The sequence below is a fragment of the Mauremys reevesii genome, linkage group 6, assembly GCF_016161935.1.
Source record: "Mauremys reevesii isolate NIE-2019 linkage group 6, ASM1616193v1, whole genome shotgun sequence".
In the NCBI taxonomy this organism is placed as follows: Eukaryota; Metazoa; Chordata; order Testudines; family Geoemydidae; genus Mauremys; species Mauremys reevesii.
In genome coordinates this window covers 80,688,150-80,706,252 of record NC_052628.1, presented here as the reverse complement: position 1 = coordinate 80,706,252, position 18,103 = coordinate 80,688,150, and the positions used below count along the sequence as shown (strand labels likewise).

General features: G+C 41.0%; 1 protein-coding gene across 4 annotated transcripts in view; it reads left to right on the top strand.

The window, feature by feature from the left end:
• SPIN1 (spindlin 1) overlaps positions 1 to 18,103 on the top strand; it is a 104,560-nt gene that overhangs the window by 66,009 nt on the left and 20,448 nt on the right. For 3 of the 4 annotated variants that reach the window (XM_039544951.1, XM_039544949.1, XM_039544950.1), the window contains one exon: positions 17,783 to 17,831. In XM_039544951.1, coding sequence (XP_039400885.1) covers positions 17,783 to 17,831 — 49 coding nt within the window. Of the gene's footprint in view, positions 1 to 2,005; positions 2,015 to 3,102; positions 3,227 to 17,782; positions 17,832 to 18,103 lie in introns of all 4 variants that reach the window. The other variant, XM_039544952.1, reaches the window with a different exon arrangement.

Genomic DNA, 18,103 nt, shown 5'->3' with positions numbered 1-18,103 from the left:
TAAAATGCATTGATGAAGATTTAAGAGGAGAATGGATAGGCCTGAATCAAAATGATTATAAACAAAGTTTTTTCAAGTGATGGTTTCTGTGTCTATTCCACTTGAGTTGAGCATGTACTCCACGTGCCTGGGACCAGAAGGTTTTTTTTTCTTTTTTTTTTTCCCATTAGCGGTGTCTGTTGGTCTTCACCTGCACCCTTCTCTTTGTGCTCCCAGCTGAGGGAATATGGGGCAGTGCAGACCAGTCACTTCTATGGTTCCTTCCTACAATCTGTGGTCTGAGATGAAACTTCTCTAGTGTCTACAGCTTTAGCTAGCATTTTTTTGTTTTATTGCTTCTAAATAGTTCTCCTTTTCTACCTAAATTCTTAGTTTTAGTGTTAGTTTTGGAAAACTTCGGGGGTTTCCTCCCAGCCCCAGCCATCTACCAATATTTGGTGCCTATCATGCCCAGGGCCCCAGGTTTGAAGCACTGTGATCGGTCTCCAAGCCTTCCCAATCAGTGAAGGTCTTGATACCCGTCTGTAGTGCCTCAGGGAAGCACATATCCCCTGAAGTGCCGTATCTGCTAGAGTTTCTCTTGCTGAACTCCTCAATCATGTGAGTTCAGACTTCATACTTTCCTGATGGATTGTTTGATGAGACCAGAGTCTGACTTTGGTACATCAGTCAGAGGCACCAGGAATCAGCCTTTAGTACACAGCTGTCTCAGGACAGGTCTTCACTACCCGCCAATCCAGCGGGTAGTGATTGATCTATCGCGCATCGATTTATCGCATCTCATCTAGACGCAAAAAATCGATCCCCAAATGCGCTCCCTGTCAACTCCGGAACTCTAGCTCATAAGAGGCAGAAGCGGAGTCGACGGGGGAGCAACAGCGGTCAACTCACCACCGACCTCACGGCCTGGTAAGTCGAGCTAAGATACGCCAACTTCAGCTACGCTGTTGCCAGCTTGTGGCTCTTGCATGTCAGAGACAATTCACCAGCATTCTCCAGATGGCTGCACATCCATGCATCCACATTAAACTACTACCAGATTTCTTGACCCAGGACACATGCATGGTATTCCATTGGAATTCAGCATCTGTCCATCTAACAGCTATCCATTTACATACCAAGCAAACTTAGAGATTGTGTTCTGCTGCTATACAGTCCATTGTGATCAACAGCTGGAAAGACTCTAGAAGAAAGTGGTACACAGCAAAATGGAAGAGATTTTCACCATTTCTGCCACCATTGTCAGCTATCACTGTAAGTCTGCGAGATGCCAACTACTGAACTATCTCCTTTCTCTGAAAATGTTGGGATTGTCATTCTGCTCCTTACATGTACACTTGGCAGCTATTAGTGCTTTTGCGTGCGCGCTCTCTCTTTCTCACCCCCACGCCTCCAGTGGACAACTATTCCATCTTTTCCTATCCGGTCATAGTGAGGTTCTTGAAAAGTCTTGTCAGTGCCTTTCCACTGGTGCTTAAAGCCACTGCAATATGGGACCTCAGTCTAGTCCTATCTACATCAGCAAAACTCCCATTGGAGCCCTTAGCTTCATGTTCCTTCAGTCATCTATCTATGGAAGTTGCCTTTCTTGTTGCAAACACTTCAACCTGGAGAGCTGGGAGCCCTTATGTTATCCCTATGGAAGTCAGTCTCTCTCTCTCTCTCTCAAGTTTCTTAAGGTTACATTCTAAGTTGAAGGTGGTTTCAGAATTCCATCTAAACTAAGTCATCCATTTAATCTGTTCTCTGTTTTGAAGCCACGTCCTAACAGAAAGGACATGAAGTTCATTCTTTGGATGTCCAAGCCTTGGCTTTCTACATAAGAAGTACAATTCCCTTCAGAAAATTCCCTTAACTATTTGACTCCTAGGCCTCTTCTTTTATATGTTGGGTGATCTTCTCAGAGACTTTTCTAAATGGATTTTGAGCTGCCCCCTGCTTTTGCAATGAGTTGATAGTGACCTCTGCCTAACAGGGTGTGAGGCCAAACTCAATTAGGGCCCAGGCAGACTCTGTAGCTTCACTGTCTTCTCTTCTCAAGATATGTAAGGCAGCAACATGAGGCATTATGTGTACCTTTTGAGACATTACACCCCAGGTGCAGCCTTCAACAGCAGACACTGCTTTCAGCAGAGCAGTCATTCAGTCAGTGGTACAGCAGGGGTTCCTCACATCCTCCACCTGAATGATTACTGCTTTTGAGTCACCTTGAGTGAACACACATAGACACCACCATGGAAAGAAAGTAAGGATTACTTACCTTGTACAATAACTGATTTTTCCACATGCGTAGTCCCTATATGTATTCCATAACCCACCCTCTGCTTCAGATTCTTACCCCAAGCTCGTCATAGAAGAGAAGGAACTGAAAAGGCAGGCGGTGTCTGCACTGTCCCTTGTATACTTGACTGGGAGCATGAGGAGAAGGGCGCAGGCACAGACTAACAGACACTTCTAATGAAAAATCGTCCAGTCTTAAGTGCATGGAGAGTATGTGCACCATGAATGGAATACAGATAGAAGCCATACATCTGAAAAAACTCCAGTTACTTTTCAAGATAAGTAGCCATCCTTCACCACCAAGCTAATCATTTATGGGGGAAGGAAAACCCGACACTTTCAATTTCAGGAGTCACACTAGGAACTAATTGAACACAAGTTCCTGGTATTATTCTGTGGCAAGAGGCTAACAAAACTGTTGGACCCTGGGGGAATTATGAGGCATCAGTAGTAATGCCAGAGTTAAGTTTTGGACTCAAAGCAGGAATGCAAACTCTGTTATGTGGTAAAAATACAGCATACCTTCCCCAGAATTATAGCATTTACTGAATGCTAAATGAATTTTCTAAATATTTACAAGTAAATCTGTTTCTTTAGGCATTAAAATGAAGTTTAAAAATGAATCCTTAAGAAATGTAACACCCAATATTTTTTGTCGCCCCTGATTTCATTAACAGAGTAACACTTGTCAAACTTCCTGTAAAGTGAAAATTCACTAAAATCTTGTGCATATGCTACATTTGAATAACTTATTTTAGGATTATTGGTAGTGTTTGTTCTCGAGGATAATGGGTAAAGTTTCCCCTTCAGCATAGGCTGAAGATTAGTGGTCTACTACAGAGAATTCCACAACTTCCACTGCCCTCGCCTGATGGCCACTCTGAGAAAGGTCTCTTTGTGTGTCTCAGCCTGCTCACAGCATGGAAAGCAACCATCTTCCCTGAGGGTAACTTGTGACTTCAAGTATCAGAGGGGTAGCCGTGTTAGTCTGGATCTGTAAAAGCAGCAAAGAGTCCTGTGGCACCTTATAGACTAACAGATGTATTGGAGCATTAGCATCCGACGAAGTGGGTATTCACCAACGAAAGCTCATGCTCTAATACATCTATTAGTCTATAAGGTGCCACAGGACTCTTTGCTGCTTGTGGCTTCAATCTCACTGAGAATATTGGAGATGGTGACCATTTTCAAAGAAAGCTGGTTCTTTTTGACAGATAAAATTTCCATTAGAATTTTTTTTTTTTAAAATGATAGATATATTTTCAAAAGTTATTTTGTGGCACTACATCTACTCAATAGGTAGGCCAAGAAGGAGGGGGAAATTACAGAAGCAGGATATATACCGTGCACGCAAGAGGGGTTGCAGGAAGGACGGGGAAGTTTGTGTGTGTTGTAAAAGGCAGAGGTAATTTGGAAGATGGGGGGAACGGAGTGTGCACTCAGGTGTCTTGTGATGCACTGCCAAAACAAAGCAGCTGTAATCCCACTTTAGCTGACCTGTATGCTCTGGCTGCTTTGTGCTATTCCAGAATAGGACAAAACAGCCATTTAAAAAACTTTAAGAAAAAGTGTGTACTTCATAAGTTTAAATCATTAGAAATGTCACATGGTAACATGTTCTTTTGATTTCTTTAGTTTCATATATAATTGTTTAGAAAATGGTGAGTTATGCATTTCTTGTTTACTACAGTCCTATTTATTTACTCATGATTTGCATCAAGTGACGTTTGAAGGAAAATTCAGTTCAATTAAAATGCACAAAAACAGTATTTTATTTTTTTATTCGGTAAATAAAACTGCCATAAGTGTACATACGTAAGGATAGTTATGAAAAAAGTTTATCCAAAACATTTATTTAATGAAGGATAAAATTTATTTATCTGTAGTTACTAAATTGAGCTGATCCTATAACTAGATCTTGTCCTCTCACCTCATTTTTATTCATATTGGAAGAAGAACACCAGCTACTGTGATCAAGTTCTGGTGTTCATGCTTTGAAAAGGTTGCTAAAAATTAGCATGGGTTCAGAGAAGCTATAAAAAGTAACTGAGGCCTGGAAACAATCCTTATGATGAGACTTAAGCTAAATAAGGTGAGTTGAATGTGACCTATAAGTAGGGTGACCAGATGTCCCATTTTTAAAGGGACAGTCCGTATTTTTGGGACACTTATAGGGCGCCTATGACCCCCCACTCCCTGTCCTGTTTTTTCACAGTTGCCCTCTGGTCACCCTACCTATAAGGGGTCCTTTAATTTAGCAGACCAAGGCATAATAAGATGAAATAAATGGGAAATAAGACTCACATGAAAGTGAGGGCAATTAATCATTGGAACAGCTTTCCAAGAAAAGGGTAAATTTTGTCATTTAAGAACATAAGAGCAACCATATTGGGTCAGACCAATGGTCCATCTAGTCCAGCATCCTGTTTTCTGACAGTGGTCAATGCCAGACATTTCAGAAGGAATGAACAGAACAGATAATCATCAAGTGATCCATCCATCCCCTGTTGCCCATTCCCAGCTTTTGGCAAACAGAGGCTAGAGACACTTCAGAGCATGGTTTTGCATTTGAAGTCCTGAAATCATGGTTGGAAATCTTTCTGAGAGGCACTCTATTTCAGCTGCAAGTTAAATTTGGTAATTTGTTTACATGGTAGATAAGAATTGCCTCCACTGCAGAAATTGAATGGATGACGTTCTATGGCTTGTGTTGTGCAGAAGATAAAATTAGGTGATTATATAGTGATCCTTTTGACCTTAAAATTTATAATGTTGTCATGTATTTTCTTAAAACTAGTGCAGCAAACATATATTGGGAGACAATATACCCTGCTTGCTTAATCTGATGCTGAGAGTTCATCATTAATATATTAGGTAATTATTGAACACTGAGGATAGTCACTAAAATTGGCATTAACTGTAATCATCTATTGGCTGAAGCCATTTTGATTAAAAAACAAATGTCTGAGCTTTTGTGGTTGCCAGATCGTACAGGTAGTTCTTTCTGTATAATTTCTTCTTTTCCTGAGGTATTCTTTTCCCACCAACTGCCCTCTTTCCCCTCCACCCCCTTATTTCTTTCTTTCTTTTCCTGCTTGTCACTTTCAAGCAGCTACAGGATTGACAGATATTTATATCCTGGAAAGTTTGACATTTTTACTGGAGGATTAGACATTATCTTACCTTTAAAGTGATCATCTGCCAGTGAATATCTGTCAGGCTGATGTATTCCTCCTCCTCCTCCTTCTTTTTGTCCTTAATTTCTCCTAGATTTGGAAGTATTTTCTAAACTGATAAGTTCCTGAGAGACTTTCTAGAGTCGTTGTTAGGATTGCAAAAAAACATTGCATAAGGGCTGCTGCCAACCTGCATGTGAGCATGGCTAAACCCAGCAGTTACATACCTGTCATACATTCAGGCAGCTCTAATACTCTTAGTCATCCAGAAATGTAATATCACTGCTTCAAAATCAAAGAATTTTTGTCTCAGGTAATAAATCCCCCCCCCCAGTTGGCTATAGCAGAATGCCTGGTTTTTGACACAATGATAGTTGTCAGCAGCAGTCTAAGAAATGGCAGTTAACTTTCAGTGAAGGTTAACTGCCACCAGTATAGACAAAGGGCATTCCTTTCTCAGGCAGGCAGGAATAGATAGTAAATCCAGATACAGAAGCATTCACCTGTTCTTTCAAATAACTTTTGGGTGTATAAAGTGAAATGCTTTAAAGGGCCTAGTTTGCAGAAAGTACTGAGTACCCTCCTTCTGAGAGTCTAACACCTTAGGGATTTAAGAATTGGGGCACTTAAAATCAGTGGTCACTTAAAAAATGTAGGTCTTCCTGTTTGGTTCTACTCTTTCTCCCATTAGGCTCAACATTTTATTCTCTACTATGTAGAGTATTAATTAATGGAGTCTCAGGGCTTGGCTACACTTACAAATTTGCAGCGCTGCAGCAGGGTGTGAAAACACACCCTCTCCAGCGCTGCAAATTGCGGCGCTGCAAAGCGCCAGTGTAGTCAAAGCCCCAGCGCTGGGAGCGCGGCTCCCAGCGCTGTCCGTTATTCCCCACAGGGAGGTGGAGTACGGACAGCGCTGGGAGAGCTTTCTCCCAGCGCTGGCGCTTTGACTACACGTAGCGCTTCAAAGCGCTGCCGCGGCAGCGCTACCACAGCAGCGCTTTGAAGTGCTAAGTGTAGCCACAGCCTCAGACTGATTTGCAGTCTCAGCTTGCCTTTGCTATATCAGAATGGAAGAAAAGACTTCAGTAAAGAAGTCTGAAGAGGTAAACTAATTGCAACACCGCTTTTTCAGCCTCCATAATCTTCCCAATTTGTCCCCTTCACTCTGGGCTTTCCCTGTTGCAGCATTGTGTATGTATGCTCTTCCCTTTTGGCCACCGATGGAAATGGTGCCTAACAGTGCATTTTACAACATGAATCATGGAACCTCCCAAGAGCCTGACACTACAGTGTCATGGGAAAATGAGAGGAGGGAATGTTAAAGAATTCACTTTAACTTTTCCTATCCTGGTGCTCTGTTCTCCAGAGTGGAAGCACTCAATCCAAGGAATACTTCTTGGATCACAAAGCTTTTTTTCTCAGGTACCCTTATAGATCCCCTTTGCACTGTAACAGTTTCTATTGCTCCTTCAGTTATCTCCAAGGACTTGTTTGCTGAATCTTCTGGCAAATGGGTAATTCCTTAATCTCCTCCTCCCTAGTAGCTGGATGCCATAAAGAAAGGAGGACATGTTCATCCTCTTCTCTCCTCTGCCCCCCGGAAGAGCTTCTACTGACAATTAGGCTTATTTAATTGTGCACACAACTGTAATTCATTTAAATTTCTGCAGTGAGCAAACAGGATGCAAGGTTACTTGCAATGAGGATGTCAGGCAAATTTTCCTTGTTTGGTCAACCATAATAAAAATGGAGGAAGCTTGGAGCAGAAGCACTAATATTGCCAATGCAACACCATCTTTCCTTGGTACCAGAAATAGGGTCTTTTCAGACCAACCCATGAAACAAGGAGACAATGGAGGAATTGGAAAGAGTTTAGCCCAGCAGTAGCTTGGCTCTGCTGAAAGCACAGTGGGTGCCAGCTGGAGGGCAACAAAGAGCCAGACAGCCACGACAGACCTGAACACCAAAATTCACACATCCATTTCTGGGGAGGACTGGGTCTGTGAAACAGATCTGGGTATTGCTTCAGCAGTTCAGTGAGGCTCTCAAAGAGTGGCAGGTGGTGTAGTTGGAACTACAGCAGGCTAAAAGAACAGCAGCAGTACATGTTATGGACCCTGCAGGAAAGAAGCAATAACAGGTACTGGGTAGATAAGAGGGATCCAGTGGGCTGGAAGACTGAGATGTGGCCAAGAAGATGTTATGATTGTGGACAGATGGGATATTTTAAGAACAGCTTGCCCTTGCATGAACTGGGGGAGAGACCCAGAGAAACCAGGGCAGAGACTGCAAAAGATTACCAGGCAGAGAGGTCTGAGAGAGAAGACCCAGACCAATCAGGGCAGAGACTTATAGCTCTCTAGGCAGAGATGCCTTGGAGAAAAGACCCCGACAAAGCAGGGCAAAAAGACTGCAAAAGCTCTCCATGTCAACAGGTCTGAGGTGGGAAATCCTGTCTAATCAGGACAAGGGACTGTTAAACGCTATCCAAACAGAGCAGCCTAGGAAAGAAGACCCTGAGGAATCCAGGCAGAGATTGCAAATAACTCTCCACATAGACAGGCCTGGGCCAGGAGACCCTGAGCAAGCAGGGCAAAAACTGCATAGGGTGGGACGTTAACCTTCAGATAGGCCCACAACCCTAAATCCCTTCTTTGGGATAGGGTGTGAGGGGAGATATGTGATGGGGTGTACCAGGTCCTTTGAGACCCCATGCTGGAGGCACCGCATTCCTACCCTACTCCACCCCACCCCAGGAATGAGCAGTTAAAATTGATCCCCCAGCCTGCCTAGAAAAGCTGCATTGGTTGCTTTTTATCAGAGCACAGCAGGCTCAGATAAAAGTTGTTGCAGGGCCTGATCAGGTCAGTTCATGGGTGGGACCAGAGGGTTAAGGAATGACCAAAGGTGTTTAATAAGCCACGTTTACTGGACCTGGGAAAGAGGACATGAAAACGGAAACCCTAAGGTAACCAATGAAAGGAACAGGACCACATGGAGGGGGAAGAGCCCAGGGAATAACAGCAGCAAACAGAGAGCGGTACATGGCTGCTGTTTATAGGGTCCCTGGGTTGGGACTCGGAGAAGTGGGCAGGCCTGAGTTCCTCCACCCACCACTGGGAAAGTGACCTGTGCCCCAAGAAGGGGACAAGGCTCTTTTAGGAGCCCAAGTGAAAGGTGAGATTTAAAAGGCCAAGAGACAGGGCTGAAGACCCTAGTGAGGGCAGGTAGCTTGTTGGACTTTTGCTACCGCTGGGAGAGGTTTGCTTTTTGACTGTGTGACTTGGCTGGAGGGCTGAGCCACTGCAGATCTACCAAGCAGGTAGGTACCAACCTACAGGAGGCGCCAGGACCAGAAAAGATTGCAGTATGACACCCAGCTGACAGGAGGAACTCATGAGAGGTGAGTGTCCCATGTCACAGTATGATTTTATTAACTTGGCTGAATGTTCATTTTGTGAAACTATGCTGAATATATAATAAATAGCTGGGACTTTTTTCTAACCTTTCCAGTTGCAAAGTAAATTCTGAAAGCTTATGTAGGTAGCTGGAGAAAGCTAATCCTGAAAGCAGTATCTCAAGTGGAACAGTAGTATGCTGTTTTGTGTAATTATCAAAGTAGTACAGAAACTGCAGCAAGTGATGTGTATCTAAACCTTTTCACATTTAATGGAAATGGCATTCATGCGTTGTAAAATCTGACAGCTCCCTTGTGATAAATTCATTAATGTTGGCTGCTTTAATACCAATTACTGCCTGAGACCAAACTTTACTTATACCGAAAAACATATACACTGATCTTTCCACTTATTAAATGTGGTGAAATATTGATATTGAAATTTCTGTCAGTGTTTTTTAATAATGAATTAGCCACTCACTGTTCATCCTCTAAATTCTGTTTAGATCACAAATCAAAAGTAGCATCAGTGACAGACATGTAAATTGTTCACACCACAAAGCTGCTGCCCTACTTAGTGTTAGTGCTGAAGAGAGGATTAGGAATTAAGTGTTAACTTGAGGTTGGGAATGGTGTGAGGAAGCTTGTATAGGATCTGACTGCACTACACTTGCTTGTTTGATTTCTAGTAGAATGTACAGAAAACCTATCTAATACAGTTTTCCAAAGGTGCCTAAAGAAACAAAACTAAACAGTATCAGCTTCCAGGAAAACTCTGCCTTGATCAAAACCTTTACTCATAAACATCAAGTACTATCAAATCCCTTGCTCTCCAAAAGCCAACCAATTTTCAGTAATGTTTAAAATGATATTTGCAGGGAAACAAGAAGGCTGTAGTTCCATTTTTTAAGATGTTTTTCAATAAAATGCTTCAAGCATTATAAGCTTTTCTCAGGCTCACTAAATCATATGTTGTACAAACATATGCAAATAGGTTTGTATCAAATAATCCAAAAGTAGCTAGAGAAATAGTTTTTGATCAATATTGATAGAAATTATTTCTTCTGCCCAATTTATTTGACACTCTGGCAGTACAAGATTTTTGGGTCTTCCTTAAGTGATGATCCGTGCAATAGGATTAAGATCCTGTTAAATTATTTCATAATTTTTTTATTCATAAGTACTTTTAAAGGGCAAATTTGCATAAAGAAATAAAATATACCTCAAAACATCACCAGAGCAATTTAAAAGTATTTTAAATAAATTTGTCCTGGAATGTGCACTACAAAGAGAAGATTATTATTCACACACTTATTGTGAGCGTGCCACAGTGAATTGGGCAAAATTGAAGGACCAGTGTTTGATGTAATTGGAGGACTGTTGGATATTATTGTTTTGCTCGTAGAGCTATCATTCTGCTTAGGGACAAATTACCTTCTAAACATTAAATATTACTCCAGTGGGGGAAAAATTCAACAGTTGTATCTACTCTTGATTTTATTGGTCACTTATCCTATTTGTGGAGTACCTGCCCTTGCAAAGGCAGCCTAGTTGCATGTCTGTCTGAAAATCTGGTCCTTGGTTCCATCGCTGGGATTCAGTGTTAGTACTTACTTAACATAAGAATGGGCATACTGGGTCAGACCAAATGTCCATCTAGCCCAGTATCTTGTTTTCTGACAGTGGCCAATGCCAGCTGCTTCAGGACATGATCGCTGATTGAGCTCCCACATGCTACTGCAGTGCCAAAAAAGCCACAACAGAAAATAGAGTCCCTTCACACCTTTTTAGATCAGTTTTCAGTTTAAGACCATAATATATGGGTTCACATTCAAGCATATGGACCATCTTCCGCCAGGAATTCACAGATACATCAAGCAAGTTGGGAATATGGCAATTATCCATCTTAATTTTCACAGTCATTTTAAATTATGAGAATTGATGTTTTAAGATCCCGGGTACTTTAAGCACTTTTTTTAGTAAAAGGGAAAAAATGGTTTGTCATATAACTGATTGATTAGTTCTTACCATCTGACAAAAAAAACATGTTCCTATGGCAGTTGGAAGAAGAAGGGCATATTTTTAACAAGTATGCCACTTTTGTTGGTAAGCCTCTATCAACTTTTTCTAAAAGTTCAAAAATATGGTTGCAAATCATTTGGATGTGTGGGTTTTTTTTAACACTTCCTTTCCTTCCCTTACCCTATATGTGTGCACACTTTTGTATTTTGCATTGATGTACATCTGTAAGGATTATTAGTATCTAATCTTTTAGCTACAGCTAGTATGTTGTCTAGATGTATGGTGGTGGTAATGAAAAGTGTTACTCTTTTCATAGTGGGGGAGAGGAATTTGTCAACAGAGTGGTTACAAGTGTTTTTTTTCTCCCCAAATAATTGGCTGCTACTCTGAAACTTGTTCAACAATATGAAGATCTGCAAGATGCTAGCAGAACTCGGGATAGATTTTGCTAGTTAAGATTAGGTAGTTTAGCAACTGTAACTTCCCTAATTCAGTTGAGCAACAAAAGAGTCAGGCAGGCTGATAGCACTAGTAATAAGCAAATAGTAGTTCTGGTCTTATGTAAGGATAAAACCAAATGCTGTAAATGGAAAATGGCTATAAATACTGAGAAAACTTCCACCAATAGCTACTCCTGAGGGGATTCTGCCCGAGAGAATTAAAAATTCTGTGCACAATATTTTAAAATTCTGCAAATTTTATTTGTCAAGTAAATGTGGAGGCTCCAGCATGGCATTGGAGCACAGGCTACTGGCTGCACAGAGGTGGGAGATCACTGTGCAGCTCCTCCGTGGGATAGTGACTTAGTGGTGGGGCTGCACCCAACCCTGACACAGTGCAAGGACCCGGCCTGCCCCAGAAACACCTTAGGGCCCTGCCCCTCTATGTGGGCACACACACCCAGCCAGGCAGTATCCAAGTGTGGAGGGGCTTAATGTGAGGAGATCCAGTTGTGGGTTAAGAGGGTTCTGAGTGGGGCAGTCTAAGTGCAGGTGGCCAGTGGGGGATCTGGGTGCAGTGGTGGGATCTGGATTCACTGGGGCTTGTTGGGGGTTCTGGGTGCAACAGGAATGGGACTACAGGTGAAGGTGGTTGGGGCTCAGCAAGGGGAAGGGGTGGAGTTGGGGGCGGGGGATAGAGCTCGGCAGGGGCTTCTGGATGTTGGGGGCTCAGTTTGGGGTCCAGATGCTGAGGGAGTGGGGCTCAGTGAGGTGGGGATCCAGGTATAGGTGGCTTGTTGGGGTGGTTCAGGTACAAGGAGGTTTTGAGTGTGGGAGGTAAGGCTCGGCGGGTGGGTCTGGGTATGAGGGCACTGGATGCCCAGGGGTTGGGCAAATGCAGGAGCAGCTCCCTGCACAGGGATCCCTCCCCCTGCAGCTGAGGAGCAATGGATGCAGGAATCGGGGGAGTGGGAGAAGGGAAGTTTACAGAGCTTACTGCAGCCAGGGGAGAAATCTGGAGGTGAGTTTGACCCAGCCCCGGATGCCGTGCAGGGGAAGAGGAAGTCCCGTCCTCCCCAGCCCAGCTGTGACTAGCAGCTGAGCTCTGTTCAGGGTAGGAACCACCAGCCAGGTTTTCCCCAATCCTGCCTCCTGCCCCAGAGTGATTTGGGGTACCCGAAACATACTGCCAGTGAGGGTCGCACAACTGCTTTTTTTGCCTTCCCCATCAGAGAGTCATTTTTATGCAGGGAAGCAAATAAATCTGCAGGGGACACAAATTCTGCGCATGCACAGTGGCGCAGAGTTCTCCCCAGGAGTAAAGAGCTTAGGAAATGGTGGATTAAGCAATCAGCTGGTTAAAGCCTTTAACTTGTACTGATTTTGAAAGTTAAATGTTAAATTGTTTGGGAATTTCTTATAGTTTGGAATCTTTCATGAAAGGCGATAAAAAAGGTAGAGAACAAATGTGTGGCAGTCACCCTCAAGGGAAACAAATGTGTAGGGTTTTTTATACTGGTTTTACAACGTTGTTTTAAGCCATAGAGGCTGTGGCGAATTGAGCATTCTGTCTGTACCATTTCTGAATTGCTTATAATTTTTAGAAATTGTATCATGAAATTACTATGTCATGGAAGAGGGTATCAGAGCAGTGGAAAAAAATACCAAAAGGCTGAACAAAAGAAGCGGATGATGCCAATGGGAGTCTATAAAGGGACTCTCAGTAAATGATCAGATTTGTGAAAGAATTGTGGGTTTTGTGATTAAAAACATGAAATTTTGCCACAATCTTGGGGCATGACCTTGTGACTTGGATTTTCATTCATATCACATATAACAAATTCTGAATAAGGTAAACAGTTCAAAAAATCCATAGGATGAAAATTGGTCAGGATATCTGGCAAATAATTACTACAAATTAATACGTTCACAGAAATAGAGATCAGTTCATTAATGATTCTTGAAGAAAAAGTGACTAAATGGGAAGATGTTTCATCCAGACCCAGTGTCTCTGCACTTTGTAGCTTGGATGTTTGCTACCTAATTGATGAGCAAAATCTTGTTCCAGGGATGTCCAGAGCATTTTGATTGATAGTGGGAAGGAAGGACTCCAAGATTGACCTACAGTGCCAACTGGAAAAGATTTACCATTTGGACAGAACCTCAGCATATCTCACCGTTCCTAATGGACTTTTCCATTCATACTCTCAATGAAATCATCTGGTCTTTCAATTCGTTCTATAAAAGTTCAACTAGTAGCTGTATGTGCCTATCATCAGCAGATTCAAAAGCACAGAATATTTTCATCCTTTACAGTGTCTAGGTTTCTAAAGAGATTAGTATATGTATTCCCTCCAATTTGAGACCTCCTTCCCTAATGGGAACTTAACATGATGTTAGCTGATCTGGTGGGTCTCCCATTTGAATTGTTGGCTACATGTTCATTACATCACCTTTTAAACATTGTTTTTGATCATTACTCTTACTAGAGTGGGAGAGAAATTAAAGCTTTAACAGCAGGCCTACCGTTTACCATTTTTCATAAGGATGTGGTCTGTCGAGTCTCATTTAAGGTGTCTATCCAAAGTAACTTCTAATTTTCATGTTAATCAAACTGTTAATTTACCTGTTTACTTTTCAAAACATAATAATTCTGAAAAGTTACGCTCAGACATTAACATACTCTTTATTTAGTTGCAGAACTAAGACACCCAGTGTCTTCTAGTTTATTAATTGCTTATGTCAAGAGAATGAAAGGTGAAGCAATTTGTTCCCAGAGGTTATCCAGATGGATTTCATACTGTATTTCACTAATATCAAATAGCTAAACTTAATCTTTCCTGCTCAGATAAAAGCTCACTCTAATAGAGATCACACTACATCTGCAGCTTTTTAGAAATGTCCCTACTGCTTAAATTTGTAGAGCTGCGATCTGGAGTTCAATTCATATAGTCACAAAACACTGTGCTATCCATTCAGACCCTATGCTTGCTTTGGCAAAGTGGTCTTTTAGTCATTATTTTGTTAAGACTCAAGTTATCCACAAGCCGTTTCTCCTTGAGTCACCAAGAGCAGAGTACGTATGGACAATCACTAAAAGAAGAAAAGACTTGTTACTTACCTTACACTAACTGCTGCTCAAGATATGTTGTCTGTGTATTCCATGACCTGCCCTTCTTACCCTGCTATATCTGAATCTATAGTTACTTGGATTCTGGTTGGCAAAAGAATTCAGAAGTAGTTGGCCCATTTGCCCTTTTTACCTTGGGGTGGAGAGGTGGTTGAGGACATTTAAGGTGCAGGCAGGGGCCAAGGTTCTGATCTCTGGTTCATGTGCACTAAGAGTGGAATATATAGACAACACATCTCAAACACCAGTTATTCTGAGATAAGTAACTGTCTTTTCCTATACCAACCAGATATCACTGAGCTTTTTTTTGTTTTGTTTTTGTTTAATCTCCAACTTTAAAGTTGTACCATTTTTTAAAATAGCTTACCCTGGTACAAAATAATTAACTGCAGAAGACTGGGAGTAACCAATTAAGGTAACTTAATATTCTGTTACTCTGCATTCAGTTAATGACAATATTGACGTGAAAACTTTGTCTTGTGGGTCAGCATTAACTTTATACATCCTAGAAACCCATTTTATTTTTCAGAGTCAGTATTGTTCATTGATGGGTATGAACTGAAAAGATAAAATATTTTGTCAACTGCCTTAACTGGTCATTTCCGGTCTTTTTAATGCTGTTTTAAATGGCAATGCAATAAATATGTATTTTGTATAGTCATGTTTACGTAAGTAATTTTAATGTTTTTACGTGGGAATAGAATGAGTGTGGAGTACAGGTTTTTCGAGTTACTGCAGAAGTGTGAAAGAACTTGATTGCATGGTACAAAAAATTTATTTCCTTTACAAACACCCATATATTCCAATGATGATGATTGTTCTTACTGCTTGGGCTGAATAGCCAGTAATTAAATTTTGAACTAGTCAGCCGGAGGCAGTGAGAGTGAGAAGTTAACTTGATGCCTTGATTTCACATTTTACAGTATTTGTTCCTTATCACTCTTGGTGTTCAAACAGATTTCATGAGTCAATTAAATATCTTAACTAAGTTTTGTTTCTCTAAATAACTTGCTAGAATGGAGGTTAGTAATACGGCCTAACATTTTGGGCCTATATGCCTACTTAAGATAGAAGCAGTCAGGTTTCAGATATCTAAGAGACTGTCTCTTCAGCTTTTCTTTTATTTGAATTTCTGATTAACAAAAATGGCCATATAAAATCCCGTGGTTTTTTTTTTTTAATTAGTGCTGTTTAACTTTTTCTGTAAAATAATTTTATTTCTACATTGGGACCCCATTATTTTTTGTTTATGAACGAACATGGCAGGCTTAAACTATATTTCAGTAAGTATTAAGACTTCAACACTTATTCAGGTCATCCAGAGAAGCAACTTGGTTTAATGGATTAAGCACAGGGTTAAGAGTTGAAAATCTAGGGTATTGTCCCAGTTTTGCCACTTACTGTGTGACCAGTGATGGGCAAGTAAACCCTCACTGCTTATTCCTCTAAAATGAGAACAGTACTTAACTTTATAAAGGTGTTGTCAGGTTCAACACTGTGCGAAAGTTGGCCATCACAAGTACTGTGAAACCACACATAATGCTGATATTAATTCTATATCATATATTCGAAAGTTACGAACATAAGGTTGGCCATATTGGGTCAGTTCCACAGGTTGACTGTGCGTTGTATGAAGAAGTACTTCGTTTTGTTTGTTTTAAACCTGTAGCCTATTAATGTCATTAGGTGACTCCTGGTTCTTGTGTTGTGATAAAGAGTAAACAACACTTCCTCATTCACTTTCTCCATTCTGCTCATGATTTTATAGACCTCTATCATATCTCTTCTTAGTCATCTCTTTTCCACTCTGAATAGTCCCCAGGTCTTTTAAATCTCTCCTCATATAGAAGTTGTTACATACCCTTAATCATTTTTGTTGCCCTTTTCTATAGCTTTTCCATTTCTAATATATCTTTTTTGAGATGGGATGACCAGGACTGCATGCAGCATTCAAGGTGTGGGCATACCATGGATTTATATAGTGGCATTATATAATCTATTTCTATCCATTTCCTAATGGTTCTTCACATTGTTAGCTTTGTTGACTGCTGCTGCACACTGAGTGGATGCTTTCAGAGAACTATCCAGAATGATTCCAAGATCTTTCTTGAGTGGTAATAGACCCCATCATTTTGTATGTATAGTGGCAATTGTTTTCCAATGTGTAGTATTCTGCATTTATCAACACTGAATTTCATCTGCCACTTTGTTGTCCAGTCACCTAGTTTCATGAGATCCCTTTGCAACTCTTTGCAGTCTCCTTTGGGCTGAGCTATCTTGAGTAATTTTGTATCTGCAAACTTTGCCACCTCACTGTTTACCCCTTTTTTCAGATCATTTTTGAAGATGTTGAACAGCACTGGTCCCAGTACAGATCCCTGGTGGACTCTATTTACCTCTCTGAAAACTGGCCATTTACTCCTACTTTATTTTCTGTCTTTTTAATCAGTTACTGATTTATTAGAGGACCTTCCGTATCATCCCATGGCTACTTAGTGTACTTGTCAGAGGCTTTCTGATAATCCAAGTACACTGTATCCACTGGATCACCCTTGTCCACATGTTTGGTGACCCACTCAAACAATTCTAATAGATTAGTGAGGCATGATTTCTCTTTACAAAAGCTGTGTTGACTCTTCCCCTGTCTAATTGTGTTCATCTAGGTGTCTGATAATTCTGTCCTGTACTAAAGTTTCAACCAACTTGCCTGGTACTGAAGGTAGGCTTACTGGCCTGCAATTGCTAAGATCGCCTCTGGAGCCTCTTCTAAAAATTGATGTCACATTAGCTATCTTCCAGTCATCTGGTACAGAAGCTGATTTAAGTGATAGGTTACATACCATGTCTAGTAGTTCTGCAATTTCATATTTGAGTTCCTTCGGAACACTTAGGTGAATACCATCTGGTCTGAGTGGCTTATTACTGTTAAATTTATCAGTTTGTTCCAAAACTACCTCTCTCGACACCTTATTCTGGGACAGTTCCTCAGATTTGTCACTTAAAGAATGGCTCCGGTGTGGGAATCTCCCCGCCATTGTTGTGTTTGGAATTTGGACATACAGGTCTTGACCACAACCACTATCTGTTTTAATCTGACATCTGAGTAGAAGTTAAGTGTATTTTCATGCAAGTTTAGCTCCAGAAGTGTATTAATTCTAGGATTTTAACTCAGGAGACTTACATTCTTGTTTTTTATTGTTAGATATTTAACTCCCATAGAATTGCAGCACTTCATCTATATCTTGGCATTCAAAACAGCAGCCTTTCTTAGCACTCTGCATGAACGTAATCTGTTCATTTCTCAGACATTTATGTGCTGCTTTCTCTGTTACAGGGCATGCAGGAGTGTCTGCCAGCATGATGAAGAAGAGAACTTCTCACAAGTAAGCTATTTCTAAAACTTATTTTTATAAATTTCAACTGTTTGTACTTCCCAGTGTAGGGTTTGTTACCCAAAATTACCTTGTTAGAAACATGTGTTTCTGTTCTTACTACTGCTGTTCCAGCCTTTACTTTTTGTTCTAGGAACAGTATGGGATTGTGTTCAGGTAATATATATCCACTGGCAGATATGCAGTGTAGAAAACAAGTGTTTTTGCTCACATGCTTGCTTTTTAAATTTACTGATGTTTGAATAGCACCATCACTTGAGAAA